Source organism: Arachis duranensis, chromosome 7 (genome assembly GCF_000817695.3).
Source record: "Arachis duranensis cultivar V14167 chromosome 7, aradu.V14167.gnm2.J7QH, whole genome shotgun sequence".
Classification (NCBI taxonomy): Eukaryota; Viridiplantae; Streptophyta; class Magnoliopsida; order Fabales; family Fabaceae; genus Arachis; species Arachis duranensis.
This window is the reverse complement of record NC_029778.3, coordinates 77,934,704-77,948,606: the sequence shown is the minus strand read 5'-3', so window position 1 is coordinate 77,948,606 and position 13,903 is coordinate 77,934,704. Positions and strand designations below refer to the sequence as shown.

At 29.8% G+C, this 13,903-nt stretch overlaps 4 protein-coding genes and 1 long non-coding RNA gene across 5 annotated transcripts in view; 2 read left to right on the top strand and 3 right to left on the bottom strand.

The window, feature by feature from the left end:
* The first annotated feature begins 6 nt into the window (after positions 1 to 6).
* LOC127740583 (uncharacterized) lies at positions 7 to 1,643 on the top strand. Its single transcript, XM_052251667.1, has 3 exons — positions 7 to 71; positions 1,084 to 1,415; positions 1,524 to 1,643. Exons 2-3 carry the CDS (start codon positions 1,143 to 1,145, stop codon positions 1,641 to 1,643), a joined length of 393 nt encoding a protein of 130 aa, XP_052107627.1. The 5' UTR covers positions 7 to 71; positions 1,084 to 1,142.
* A 147-nt stretch (positions 1,644 to 1,790) lies between these two features.
* On the top strand, positions 1,791 to 4,755 carry LOC107459930 (cyclin-A2-3). Its single transcript, XM_016078243.3, has 9 exons — positions 1,791 to 1,941; positions 2,302 to 2,394; positions 2,621 to 2,754; positions 2,973 to 3,048; positions 3,269 to 3,345; positions 3,450 to 3,483; positions 3,578 to 3,727; positions 3,804 to 3,938; positions 4,170 to 4,755. The coding sequence occupies exons 1-9, from the start codon at positions 1,795 to 1,797 to the stop codon at positions 4,221 to 4,223; spliced, it is 900 nt and encodes a 299-aa protein (XP_015933729.1). The 5' UTR covers positions 1,791 to 1,794; the 3' UTR covers positions 4,224 to 4,755.
* Positions 4,756 to 5,483: 728 nt separating this feature from the next.
* Positions 5,484 to 5,924, bottom strand: LOC127740708 (uncharacterized). The gene is made up of 2 exons (XR_008001533.1): positions 5,748 to 5,924; positions 5,484 to 5,662 (listed from the first exon to the last, which is right to left on the bottom strand). It is a non-coding gene; the product is annotated as an uncharacterized LOC127740708 (long non-coding RNA).
* A 1,074-nt stretch (positions 5,925 to 6,998) lies between these two features.
* Positions 6,999 to 8,325, bottom strand: LOC107459619 (auxin-responsive protein IAA15). Its single transcript, XM_016077856.3, has 5 exons — positions 8,143 to 8,325; positions 7,675 to 7,844; positions 7,508 to 7,595; positions 7,330 to 7,398; positions 6,999 to 7,235 (listed from the first exon to the last, which is right to left on the bottom strand). Exons 1-4 carry the CDS (start codon positions 8,259 to 8,261, stop codon positions 7,353 to 7,355), a joined length of 423 nt encoding a protein of 140 aa, XP_015933342.1. The 5' UTR covers positions 8,262 to 8,325; the 3' UTR covers positions 6,999 to 7,235; positions 7,330 to 7,352.
* A 4,217-nt stretch (positions 8,326 to 12,542) lies between these two features.
* The window catches only part of LOC107459588 (auxin-induced protein 22C), a 2,700-nt gene continuing 1,339 nt past the window's right edge, over positions 12,543 to 13,903 (bottom strand). Inside the window, exon 3 of the mRNA XM_016077820.3 lies at positions 12,543 to 12,869. Coding sequence (XP_015933306.1) covers positions 12,755 to 12,869 — 115 coding nt within the window. The 3' untranslated portion in view covers positions 12,543 to 12,754. The remainder of the gene's footprint in view (positions 12,870 to 13,903) is intronic.

Genomic DNA, 13,903 nt, shown 5'->3' with positions numbered 1-13,903 from the left:
CTGACTTTTTCTGAGCTTTCTCTCTCTCTTCAATGGAGGTGGTGGAGCTTGCACTATAGACACCCAATCAGGTCCTTCTTCATGCATACAAATCCATTGTCTTTCTTGCAACATCTTGAGAATCTTTGTCTTTCAAGAAATGTTACGTTCTTGAACATGTTTGTGTTTCTGGGTGACTGGGTTTGGGAAGGTGGTAATGTTGCTTCAATGCTGATTTGGGTTTTGATGTTTAGTTCTTTATGTCTGATGGGTGTATGATAAAATGCCTCAGTAAGAGAAGGGAAAAAGTAAAGTCCGAGTCTTGATTTCTTTTCTTTTCATTTCTTTTCTTCTCATTTTTTGACTGCAATTTTTCCCATCAAGTGAAGAAAACTACTAATCTGAAGCTGTGGAACCTGTGATGATGAAAAAATAAGATTACATTTGTATATAAACATAGTTATTTCTCTTCTTACAATGTGTGTATTTTTTCTGGAATGTATGCTTTTGCAATTGCAGAGGAAAGTTGGTTGTCACTCTAAAATTGATTTGGGGTTTCTTTTTCTTCTGCTCCAACACTTTATAAATGTAATTTGCACTCTATATTGACCTAGTTCATTCTATTTTTGTAATGTGCACTTCTTCTGCATTTGTATTAGTCATTCTATATCTAACTTAAAGTTTTGCCCCTTTTTCTTATTTTTTATTTTATTTTATTTTTTCATTTTTTACATTATTCTAAGTTTGATGAGAGGATTTGTATTTCAAAATACAAGAGAGTTCTTATATTAACTAATTACTTTATTGACACAAAATCAACAGCATGATGGAAGCTTAAATTAGGCACTGATCTTAATTGTTAACTAGTCTCACCATATTGCATCGATATGCTGTTTTTTTAAATCATTATTATAACATACCAAATTCAAAATTAACTCTGTTCTGCATTTGAAAAGATGGACCAGGAGACTGCAAAATTATGATGAATTTAAGTGTATTCTTTTGATGCTAGCTTGCTGGTCAACTTTAAAAATCTGATCACTAAAACATACATATAGATTTTTTTTGGCTTTTCTGTTTCATAATTTCATTTTTCTGTCACAGGATTCACACATCAAGATTTTGTGTCCATAATTTCCTCTGTTCTACTGAATATTGTCGTCATGAAGAAAGAAAACAATGTAACCAGGAACGTTGGAGACCTCCCTCGTCGATTGACTCGAGCTCAAGCTGCTGCATTTCTTGCATCTGGGCAATTGCCTCCTTCAAAGGGGGTTTCACAACAAAAAGAGAAGCAGCTTGTAAAAGGCAATCCAAAAAGAGCAGTTTCGGATAATGCATGCCTTCCACGTAAAAAGAGGGCTGCTCTTCAGGATGTGTCTAACATTTTCTGTGAAACTAAAGGCAAGGGCTGTTTGAATGCACCTAAAATTCAGGTTGCTAACTTGCCATGCATCCACCATTTCCTGTTAAAAACTCAACTGTTTGAATTTAACATTTCCCTTACTTATGATGCTAATATATCCCCTGTAACTTATTTTCAGTCTAAGAAAGGCAAGCTGGATAAGGCTGGTCCAAGTGGTGTTTCCAAAGTACTTAAAGAGAAGAGTTTGCCCCACTCAGGGCTTAGCTATAGTAATATGTTGGATCCCGGCATATCATAATATACTTTAGAGTTGGACATGTCTGCCCATTGCTTAAATACACCACCTTAAATCATAAAAGGATAATTGAATCTCTTCATGAGCTTCGTAAAGGAAATCATTTTTTAGTTAGTTGATGCACTCTTTTTGTGTGTTGTTCTCAGATGTACAAATGGCTGCAGCCGAGAAGAGTGGTGTTTATGAACTTCTAAATGTATCAAAGGGACCAGATATCACTGACATTGATGCGGATTTTGAAGATCCCCAATTGTGCAGCTTCTATGCGACTGATATCTACAAAAACTTGCGTATTGCTGAGGTTTGTGAAATAAATGCCCTGCACTTATAATAAAACAATCTTCTTCTGTCCAATACAGAAATCTTGTTGTCTCTACTAATGACTTGCATTGGAAGTTACAAGAATATCTTCATGTTTATTTTTACTGCCAGCCTTTTCCTGTTCAGGGTTTTAGAATTTATTCTGCATTCCTAATGTAAAAACTTTGCTTTGAATTTGCAATCGATAGTTTGATTTTTGCAACATCTAGTCAATTGAAGAATTGCTTTAATATTTGGTTTCCAACTCATTTTTGAGAAGTAAAATTTGTTAGTTTTGAACTTTCCATAACATTCTTCTTGTCAGCTGTTTCATAAAATATGTCAAACATTTATTTTTCAGCTATCAAGAAGGCCTTATCCTAACTACATGGAAACAGTACAGCAAGATATAACACAAAGCATGCGTGGGATACTGGTTGATTGGCTTGTAGAGGTTTGTATAACTTTCTAATATCTTTAAGAAGTTCAAACTATCAAGTGTTCACTGAAAATAGGAACTTAGCAGAGTCTGTGAAGTCACTGATGCTGATTCCTTTCTTGCATGCTTGTAGATATTAACTTATTTTGTTTTTATTCTTTCATGTTTTTCTTTTGGTTCAATTTTCCTAGTCGATGCAATATGAATGCTGCTTTTAATTCACATTTAACTTTGTTATCAGGTCTCTGAGGAGTATAAATTGGTCCCGGATACTCTTTACCTCACTGTATATCTCATAGACTGGTTTCTCTCTCAAACTTACATTGAAAGACGACGACTTCAGTTGCTTGGCATAACCTGCATGCTAATTGCCTCGTAAGTTATTCGGGTCAGCGAAGTTGACCTTTTACCTTCTGATTCTGTTAGCATTCCTCTACAAACATATGCATTCATGTTCGTTGTGTACTTGTATCATAAATTATTGTTGTTTCTATGTTGGTTATTGGTCTTTCAAGGAAATTTAGTGTCTGTTACTTTGTTGACATTAAGATTAGGCTTTCATATGAAATGTTTTTGTTTTTGTATGATTAAAGGAAATACGAAGAAATTAATGCCCCACGCATTGAAGAATTCTGCTTCATCACAGACAACACATACACAAAAGAGGAGGTACGCCTTGCTTTTTCAAGTTTGAACTAGTGTGATTAATGGCAAAATACAAAATATACGCTCAAATAGTAAACTGCAATTTCATTCCTATCCCAACAAGAGAACTTAGAATATCAAGCCCATCTACCATATCCTTTGTGGCTTGAATTCAATGTATGTTGTGGAGCCTTATTATCAAAATAACTGGAGTTATTGCATTGATAAATAATCTGAATGGCAGGTACGAAAAATGGAGACTGAAGTGTTGAAGTCCTCATCATATAAACTATTTACTCCCACTACAAAAACTTTCCTCAGGTACTTGTTAACATATTTTTCATTTAAAAAATATTTTTTAAAATAAAATAAAATGTTATGTTGAAACCTCATTCAATTGTCCGTACTCATCCTTGGTTTCGTAGGAGGTTTCTTCGGGCAGCACAAGCTTCTTACGAGGTGAAAGATTCAACTTTGACATGGCTGCTTGGTCTAGAACATGCCACATTGTTTTGATTTGTGTATTACTAATCGCCTGCCTAAAAAATTGCAGAGCCCGAGCTTCGAATTGGAGTTCCTGGCAAATTACCTTGCTGAACTAACACTTATGAACTATGGTTTCTTAAATTTCCGTCCTTCTATGATTGCGGCATCTGCTGTATTTCTTGCTAGATGGACTTTAGATCGGTCAAGCCATCCATGGGTATGTGTTTGTCACTGCCATTTCCCTTATGAATTTACTCACATAAAGAAAATCTGACCACCATTTTTCTTTTCAGAATCCAACTCTTCAACACTATGCCTCTTATAAACCATCAGACTTGAAAACCACAGTTCTTGCATTACGGGATCTACAGCTGAATAGCAATGACTGCCCTTTAACCGCCATCCGCACCAAGTATGAGCAAGAGAAGGTATGAAAGATTAGGAATTGAAACTAGCCGAACCTTCTTGGCTTTCGTTTTCATTTCTTATTTATACTTTTTTCCTTCACATTATAGATAGATAGAAACAGAAAATGCTAAAAATGAAAATAGAAACAACAGGCTATATTTCATCTCCTTGTTTCAGGACATCATATATATGAATCATATGTACTAGTAAGTAACTTGCATGGTGTTTCATTATGAAAATTTCTCTCGCAGTTCAAATGTGTAGCGGCTTTGTCATCACCTGAATTGCTTGACACACTGTTCTGAAGCTATAGATAATTTACAAATCAAAGCAAAGGACCCTTAAGGCCTTAACTGTAACAGAGATATGTGCACATCAGAAGGAAAAACACCTTATTTTGTTAGTCAAAAGCCTTCTCAATCAAGACTAATCTAATTCTCCCTCCAAGTTTAGTTCAAGTGTTCCTGTCTATATTCTTTAATATCTTTTTGTATATACATTTGGTGACCTTTTGTTGGGATCCTTGCTTAAGTTGTCTGACATTGAATGAACACCAAGGTCACAATCACAAGCATGTTGCATAGGCATGTTTTGAAGTAATGTAGCAAAAAAAAAGGGGAATGTTTTGAAGTAATGTAGCAAAAAAAAGGGAATATTTTGAAGTATTGTAGCCAAAAAAGGATTGTTCTTGTTATTATAGTGTAACAATGAGATTCTGAAGCCCTAGTTATTAGGTCCTCTGAAATTTTTGTCATAGTTGAGGATTTTATGGCTACAGTTCATTTCTGTGTAGGCAATCAAATGATGAAATGCATATTCTTGCAGGTTTAGTAGATAGTAGATACCCAGGTTAATTGAGTTCTTAAATACAGAATTTCATTTTTTAGTTATGTATGATTCTTTTTTTTTTAAAGGTTGAAAAAAAAAGCTGTTTGAAAATTTTCAAGTTTTTGTTATGTTGGATAAGATTTTCCCTGAAAATTGCATTTCTTTTCGTGCACTATGTAACTATGTTATATGCATTTTGATATTAAATTTAAAAATTTGTAGAAAAAGTCAATGCAAAAAAAAAAAGTTCAGTGCACAAGCATTTTGCGTTAACGTATGGTCTAAAGAAGAATCGCACTCAAAGAAGATAATGTATAGAGCCTAACTTGATAATAATATTTTCTGTGGATTCAATTCAAACCATTTTTAAGGTGATTATATTATATATATGTATTATAAATTACAAATTATAACTAAATCAAATGGCATCCCACAATTTACATTTTCCAGTGGTAGACTCTATTTTAGAAGACTTTGACTAATAACTTTTAGACTCATGGTTGGACTAGAGGATTAAGAGAACCTTTAATTCACTTCCTCTTTGTCATCCTAACAAAGGCTTATTTATTTCAACTTTTAAAACCATGATTTTTTCATGGATAACATAAAAAGAAACCATTTGTGATATATATATATTTGTGGATGTAGTGTGGATGAGTAAATGTAAGTATATAATTATTGTAAAATAATTATCTCTTATTTGGTTAATTAAATATAATAAGCAACTTGGAATCATATATAAGACAATGGTAAACTATGATAACAGAAACATCCAAGTTTAGTAAACTAAAACCGAAGTACAAGGTTATGTGATAAAGTAATAAGGATAGGTAGCTAGGGACAGCAACAACAGGTACGTTCCAAGCAGCATTCACAACTCTCATAGCAGCAGAAGCAGCAACACAGGGTAAACAAACTGAACCAATCAAAATTGAATCACATGTCAAAGAAGGAATTGAAGAACTGAGAAGTAACACAAACCAAAGGATGAAGTAACACACCAAGCATAGAAGATTCCTTTCTCCTCGTGTCGCGTCTGAACATGATCATAATACGACATCTGTTGCTGTGCTGGTGCAGATCCCCCTGTCATGTTCTCAAACACAGTTGAATAAGAAGATGATGATGATGAATAATGCAATTCATTTTGGTCATGTATTTATAATCACAACTGCACAAGCTAAATAATAAACACTTATTATGGTTGTTAGTTAGTTAGAAGCTTCATTCACTCTCAATTAAGTAACATATATTTAAAAAATTCAGTTCTTTATGTAAAGTAGTTGTGTATTAATGAATGATAAATCATGATCAGGTAGTTGCTTTCTTGTACAATTCAATTCTAACCCTTAATTCCTACCTAAAAAGAAACCTCAACATTCAACCATACAAAATTCAAAATGCAAAATAAACCAATATCCACTATTCTTTCATTCAAATTCATGTCACTTATATTAATATAAGTACAGCTGGACAATAACCGTCCATCATAACTATATCCATATATATATGATACCAAAGTATACACTGTTCCGTGCTTATATTTATTGTTGTCATTTATCAACTGTCATGTTTTTTACACTCCTTCATTCAAAGTTCAAAACCATTCATCAGCAAGAATTCATCATGTGAAGTAACTTTCAAACCCGAGGGATATTTGTGCCGTGAGAAATTCATTATAAAAGATCAATTTTTTATGGAAGTGGAAAAATGTTTCCCACTGCAAATTATATATTTCCCTTGGTCCAACTAGTTTTTTGTTTTTTGGGTCAGAAACAAGTTTGTTTTTAACGCACCAATAATTAATAGACTTCCAAATGCTCTGTTTCATGGTCCGTTTAAGGTCTATATCAAAGTTCTACAAAGATGCAAAAAAAAAAAAAAGAATAGCAGCAAAACGTGATCGATTTATTAAATTGGGCTTCAAGTATAAATCAACTAGGGTTGGTCGAGTGTCAACTCACTCGTCTGCTTAAACAAATGTCGGAGGTTTAAATCCCATCTTGTACATGTAGCAACCCATTAGCCAGCGAGACACCCACCCATAAATGGAGCTCAGATCCGTCGATTCTTTTTTTTTTGGTGACTGAAATAATCTGCTTAAATAGAAGGATAGTCCATCTACATGCTGATACCTTTAATTTGTTGGAAGGGGGGCTATTAATTTTTTTATCCCAATTTTAAACAAAGTTGGTAATCTATAACATGTATAATAGAATACAAATACTAAGATTATGATTTGTTCATAACATAAACCATATCATTAATTAACAAACATCATATATACCAATAGAATAATAATCTTAAAATATACTTAAAAAAAAAAAACAGAATACAAATACACAAACAATCCAAAGCGGGAAGTGTCTGTAGTCTGTCTATAATATACACTCTGGATCTTATATATTTACTATCATATAACTATATATATAGCTAATTTAGCTAACTAAACTAGATTATATTCTTCTAAGTTGAGCAGTACGGTATACCTGCAATGTTATGTGCACAGATATATAATTAGAGGCATATATAATAATAATAATAAGAATCAAGCTCTCATCATGTTTGGCAAAAATAATTAACCTTAGTGAGCCAAGCTAAGGGGTCTACTTTATCATGAGTCTTATTCTCTTGCATGATTCAACGAACATCCTAAAAAGAAAATACAAGAAATCAAAGCAGGTGAGAAATGAGTTATTTAATGAGGAAAGAAAAGAATGAAACATGGGATATAGTATAAGAGGTGGTAATTAGTAATTACTCCCAAGGTACATCGCCAACTAACATCCAATCACCGTCTTTGTCCTCATAAGTTGGCATATAATTATCCATCACCTTATTCTCATTACCTACACTTACAAAAACACCCATTTACTCTCATCAATAATACCAATAATCATGAATGAATCAAATTAAATGAAAACGTACAAATAATGGTTGAGCAACAAAACATAGTCTCCAATGCCTTGAAGAGCTCTTCATAACTCTCATACACTTCAAGATCCACTTTTCTTAGATATGGTGCTCCGTCCACACCCACCTTCACGCCACACTTTCTGTTTGCCCTCATCACCGGCGGCCACCCCACCATCTGTGCCCTGCACGTGATGTCATCATACTAATTCTCCTAAAATTTTAAATTCATAATAACATACAGTATGAATAATTATATTTTTAACACATTCAAATAATAATTTTTTTACATAATTTTATATTTTTTTTATTTATCTATTATTTTTTTAGAAATTACTAAAAATTGTTCATACTATGACATAATATTTTTTTTAAATTTAAACTAATAAAAAAATAACATAAATAATTATATCTCAAACAATAATCGTATTTTTTCATCGCTTGCAGCTCTTATCACAGTATCCTAACTTAAAACAAGCTTACTTGGAATGAAGAAGATCAACGGTGTCCTCCTCCGGAAAGCGGCGGCAGCGTTTGGTGGCTCCGGTTTGAGTACCGGGAAGAGAGAGGCTGAGCTTAAAGTCAACATCCAACATGGCCATTGGCGCTTTGTGTAAGTAAGTCAAGTACTTTTTTTCTTCTCTTCTTTTCTTTTGGGTTTGGAGAAACTAACTATACCTATATATAATCACACATTATTCTTTTCTATTCTTAAAAAGAAAAAATTCCAAGCAGAGAGAAAGAGAGAGAGAAAAAGAGGACTATTCTAATTAGGGCCAACACAAAATCAAAAATCTAATTCCCTGTTCAACCCTAAAAAGGATATAATTGATGGCATAGAAGACTCAATTCATTGATTAGTTTTTCTTATTACAAAACAGTAAAAGTGTAATTGTACTAGTTTTTGTGATTAGTCTTTCTTCTACTATTAGTAAGATATGTTCTGTATTGATTACTTCTATTGTTGAAGAAGCATGGCTAGCTATGGCCTTATATATGCTCTCTATTGATTTATCATATACAAAAAAAAAGTGGGAAAAATATGAGATGAAAAAGAATATAGTATGAAACAACGAAATTACCATATGCATGCACATATGCATGCATTTATCCAAGAAGTCTTATGTGTTGATTATTATTAGACGCATTAATGAATTGATTATTTTTTTATATGGCAAATATATTAAAGCACATGTTTTCTTATTCTTTCATTTAAATATGCATTATATTATGGATTAGTTTGTAGCGAGTATAAACAAAAATGATGAACTAATTAATTAAGTATGCCATTTCTTCTTTATATTAAGGGAGCCACTCAAATAAAGATGCTTAAAATATCTTTTTTTAAAGACACTTTTTAATAATTAAAATTTAACTTATATAATTGATTAAATTATATTATTTTTGTCAAAATTAGACCAAATAAACTGATTTGACAAAAAAATTGATAAATCAAATCTTGAATCGATCTAAATTGATATTCTTTTTTTTATAGAAAATGGCTATAATATTTTTATTATAAAAAATTACTAAAATATTCTTATTATATATATTAATTTTGAAAATTCTAAATTCTAATTTAATGATGGCATAGAGAGAAGAGAAAGATTAGGATTTAAAATTTTTAAAATATATAATAGAAATATTTTAAGTCATTTTCTATAATAGGGGTATTATAATCATTTTTATAAAAAATATAAATTTAAATTGGTTCAAGATTTTGTTTATCGATTTTTCGGTCAAATCAGTTTATTTGGTCTAATTTTGACAAAAATAATACAATTTAATCAATTATATAAATTAAATTTTAATTATTAAAAAGCGTTTTTAAAAAAAGACGTTTTAAGCGTCTTTACGTGAGTGGATCCCTTATATTAAAGTTACATAACCAAAATAGAGTTCTTAATTATATATTGGTTAAAAGTATTCTTATAATATATTTCATCCTCATAATAAATATTCTTTTAAGAATAATTATCCTAAAAAAATATTCTACTAAAATAATAATAATAACTTTTATCAAGATAATTCTGAAACGACTATGTGCATCCTTTTGTAGCTTTGTTATGCGTGTGTAGATATATTATAAAAACTTACCCGAAAAATTAATGAACCATATGTTATAAAATCCGATTAAGGAAGTGACCTCATGCAATGAATAATGCTACAATAATACATAAAAAAAAAGAACAGTTCCTTTCATTGTATTGTTATTCTTAATTCTTAATTATCGATAAACTAAATTCGTTGGAGGGAGACATTGAGAGCCATGCGTGCACCTTAACGATCGCCATTGTTCGTGCATGTGTTTATGTTTAATTAAAACTTATGTACTATACTAGCTACTCTACAATCTATTAGAGTTAGTTACTTGTGTTTAATTTGTCTATGTATTTTCTTAAATATTTTTTCTTTTTTTTTCTGTTTTTGGGTGAACTTACAAATTATCTGAATCAAATAGTTATATGATTAACTTAGAGCTATCGTTTTTTGCAATCTTAATCATCAAGTGTTCCCCTTGCAAGAAACAAACATGTAGGTCAACTTGTATTATTTCTTTAATTTGAAGATTATTATTATTTGTATAAAATATATATGTACGCATCAAAAACTATAATTTGACAAAAAAATATAATGATTCTATTACACTTTTATTCAATCTTTTTTATTAACCGATGGCAAAATTATTTAAGAAACTTAGAATGACATAACAAACTTATTTAATTCTTTCGTACGTGGATTCCTGATTGTATATTATATTAAGTTAATTATCTAGCTTTGCATTGTTTATTTAGGTCCAGTTTGGGTAAATAAAAAATAAATATAAAATGTATGTTAATGTATATTTTATTGTTGTTTTTTTATTTTTTTTATTCTTATTAGAACTCTCTCTCCTTTGTTGAGGTCAAGAACTTGTTATAAAATCATATATGAAAAAAATAAAATTAAAACTGAAATTTTATACCACAGTTAAATACAAATTTAATAATAAAAAATAGAGTGATAAAATGATAAAAAAATACTTAGCAAGAATAAATACAGCAGGTTGTTCAAATGCAATATTGTCTGAAAATTGTGGTGGAGGATCAATACTTCCATCAGATGAATCATTACGTAAAAATGGTAAGGTTTGGAATATTGCGTGAGAATGATGGTGGAAGGCCAGTGCTTCGCACAGACTTTGCGTGAAAATGGTGGTGAAGGATCAGTATTTTTCACAGAGTGAAGAAGGAAAGTAGATTTTTTTGTTTTGAAATTAATTTTTTTTAAGTAAGTAGTAGAATGACTTATCAAAAAGTAGAGAAGTCATATATTTCTACTTCTTTAAAAGGCTGCAAATTAACTTTTCGGAAAGTTAAAAGCTTTTTCTAAAATAATGCCAAACACACAGATTATGACTTTTTATAATCCAAAAATAAAAAAAAGTAGTTTCTGCTACTTCCCAAACGATCTCTTATTCCTCTTCAAGGTTCTAAAAAGGTGAAGAAATATATAATTAAAATTTTTTTTTATAATTTATTATTTTAAATTAATTAATCACTAAAAGACTATACTATTATTATTGATTTGCTAAAAATAGTTTTACCTTAAATTGAATCCATTAGTAACCAATTATCAATTAACCCAATTGAATTGGCAAATTCAGTTAGACTCTCAGAATCATCCTCTTTTTTAATTTATAAAATTTTGTATTAACCAAATTTATATATACCAAAATAATAATCATTTTAGGGGGTTGGCACATTAATTATGAGTAATATGATGAAAATGATGGGTGATTGAAAATTTGAAGGTGTAATTACTTACTCCTATCATATTGAGCAAGTATTTTGTAACAAAAAGTTTTGGCAGGAGATTAGTTTCCTAAAACTAATCCGTTTTTGTTTTCCATTCCCCCCTCTTGTAGATGAATGACCCATCTGTCTGTAGAATAAATCATGCAGTACAATATAAATATAATTATTTTTTTGATTTTCTACGGTATTTCCCAACTCGACAGGTCAAGAACTAATTTATTGTGAATTTGATCTTTATTTAAGAGTCTGTCGTTAGCCGATAAATTGCTACATATACAAAATGAGATTCGAACTCCTGACACTTGCTTGAGCAGACGAGTGATAACTGATATTTAACACAATAATATCACGAACTATTTTTTAGTTTAATTAGTTTAATATTTTAAATTTAAAAACTCTAATATTTTTTATTCTTCTCATTTAAATTTAAATAATTAACTGAATAAGCTGAAAATTGTGTGCAAATACAAAATCAAGACTATTAATCACTTTTACTAAAACTAGCACATTATTAACAAATATGAGGCAAAACCTTTACCAAAACGATTAGGAAATATAAAATAAAAGTAAAATATTATTTTGGTTCGTCTAAGTCAAATTTTAATTTAATTTTTAATATTTTAAATGTCTTATTTTAATTTTAAAATTTTTTAAATAGATTCAATGCTATTCTATAGTTAAATATGATTTGAATAATTAATGAAAAACTTTTACATTAATAACGTAACCATTGATAAGTAAAATTTATTTACGTACTAAAATTGAACGTTATATTAACTTTTAAATATGCTAATTATTCGTGTCAAATTTAACTGTAGAACAACATTAAACTTATATAAATTTTTTGAAAATAAAATAAAAATTAAAATATGAGCAATGCTAGGGGGCCAGCAACTTTTGTGATTGGTAGCCATCAAATAGCCATCAATGATGATTTAATGGTGTGAGATTGGTGTGAGATTTCATCTAATAGCTTACCTTTCTCTGCTGGTTACATGCTGGCCAAAAATCAATAAAATTGCTGGTCCCTAGACTTTTCCTTAAAATATAATCTAAATATAAAGACCAAAATAATACTTTACCCTATAAAAAAATTGGTTCCGGCAAAACATTTACCAAAACATTATATATATAATTCATTCTTAGGTTTTACAATTCATGCATCAAACTATATAAAAAAGTTGCTTCCTCAAATATAAACAAAATGAAACATAAAATTGTGATCTATGATCATTAAAACGTGTACCACATAATAATAATATATATAAAGTAGAAAACCCTAACTTATTTAATTTGTTTTAATTTTTCACGCCTTCTATAAATCCCTTTAATGATCCTTTTGGTTGCAGACCAAAGCCCTTTGCATCTGATCTCTTCATAATCCTCAGACGCTTGCATGATTCAATAAACATCCTGCATGAATAATAATATATAGTGAAAATCTAACATATTATTAATTGACAAAAATAAAACATAACAAATAATTATAGTAAAATATTTCTTATGACGTTAATTAATAATTATAGTAAAATATTTCTTAACAATAATAATTGCTTTTTCCTTTTTCAAGGAAGAGACAATAAAAGTGATGCTATATTTTCAGTCTCATTTTGATGTTACGAACATTATAATGAAGAATTCACGCATGTCGGCCATGTAAGTGTGGTCCATGAGAATCTTTTGTTTATGTTTGATATTAACATGATAATAATGATATATAAAGTAGAACTTTGGAATTGATTAGATCTATGGACAACTTAATCAACACGTCTATTCAAATAATTTCGTACTGGCAGACATCAAAATGATTTTGCCAAACTTATTCTTCAATTCAATTTCATGAAAGGTAAATGTTACGGTGTCTATCATTTTGTGTGTAAGTTACTAAAAAAAAGTAAATAAATAATATTTAATAAATTTTATATAATTTATTTTTTATTTTAAATATTTTATTTTTTATTTTAAAAGAGAAGTTAAACAATTTAAGCACCATAATAAAAGTACCATAAAACTTACCTTCATGGAATTAGATAAAAGTCCACAACTTCTAATTTTTTTGGTGAAAATAAGAGTTAAATAAAAGTATATTAAGAAATTTAGTTATATATATCACTTATATGTAAGTAATCATTCTAAATAATAATATGTGATAACTAGCTATCCAAGTATCTCTATTCTCTCATATATCATGTAATGTAAAATATATTTAAGAATAAGTATAAGAAAATCTTTTTTGGCCCTTATTTTTAGAAAGTTTAAAGTTTAGATTATAATTTAATATTTAAAATTTAGAATATTTAAAAAATAATCACCATTAATATTATAACTTTTAATTTAGGCATGAAACTAGGGTTAATGGTAAAGTGGACAGTATGCTTCACCGAAAAATTCCCTATATATATAATTTACCAATTATATCCAGTCTTACATGACACGCTAGTGACTTT

Coding starts and splice junctions, on each gene's coding strand:
- LOC127740583 (XM_052251667.1), top strand. CDS start 1,143: ATGAAGAAAGAAAACAATGTAACCAGGAACGTTGGAGACCTCCCTCGT. Junction 1,416..1,523: donor TGAATGCACCTAAAATTCAG/GTTGCTAACTTG, acceptor ACTTATTTTCAG/TCTAAGAAAGGCAAGCTGGA.
- LOC107459619 (XM_016077856.3), bottom strand. CDS start 8,261: ATGGCCATGTTGGATGTTGACTTTAAGCTCAGCCTCTCTCTTCCCGGT. Junction 7,845..8,142: donor GTTGATCTTCTTCATTCCAA/GTAAGCTTGTTT, acceptor CATCACGTGCAG/GGCACAGATGGTGGGGTGGC. Junction 7,596..7,674: donor TTGTTGCTCAACCATTATTT/GTACGTTTTCAT, acceptor TTGTAAGTGTAG/GTAATGAGAATAAGGTGATG.
- LOC107459930 (XM_016078243.3), top strand. CDS start 1,795: ATGGCTGCAGCCGAGAAGAGTGGTGTTTATGAACTTCTAAATGTATCA. Junction 3,346..3,449: donor ACTACAAAAACTTTCCTCAG/GTACTTGTTAAC, acceptor TTGGTTTCGTAG/GAGGTTTCTTCGGGCAGCAC. Junction 3,939..4,169: donor CCAAGTATGAGCAAGAGAAG/GTATGAAAGATT, acceptor TTTCTCTCGCAG/TTCAAATGTGTAGCGGCTTT.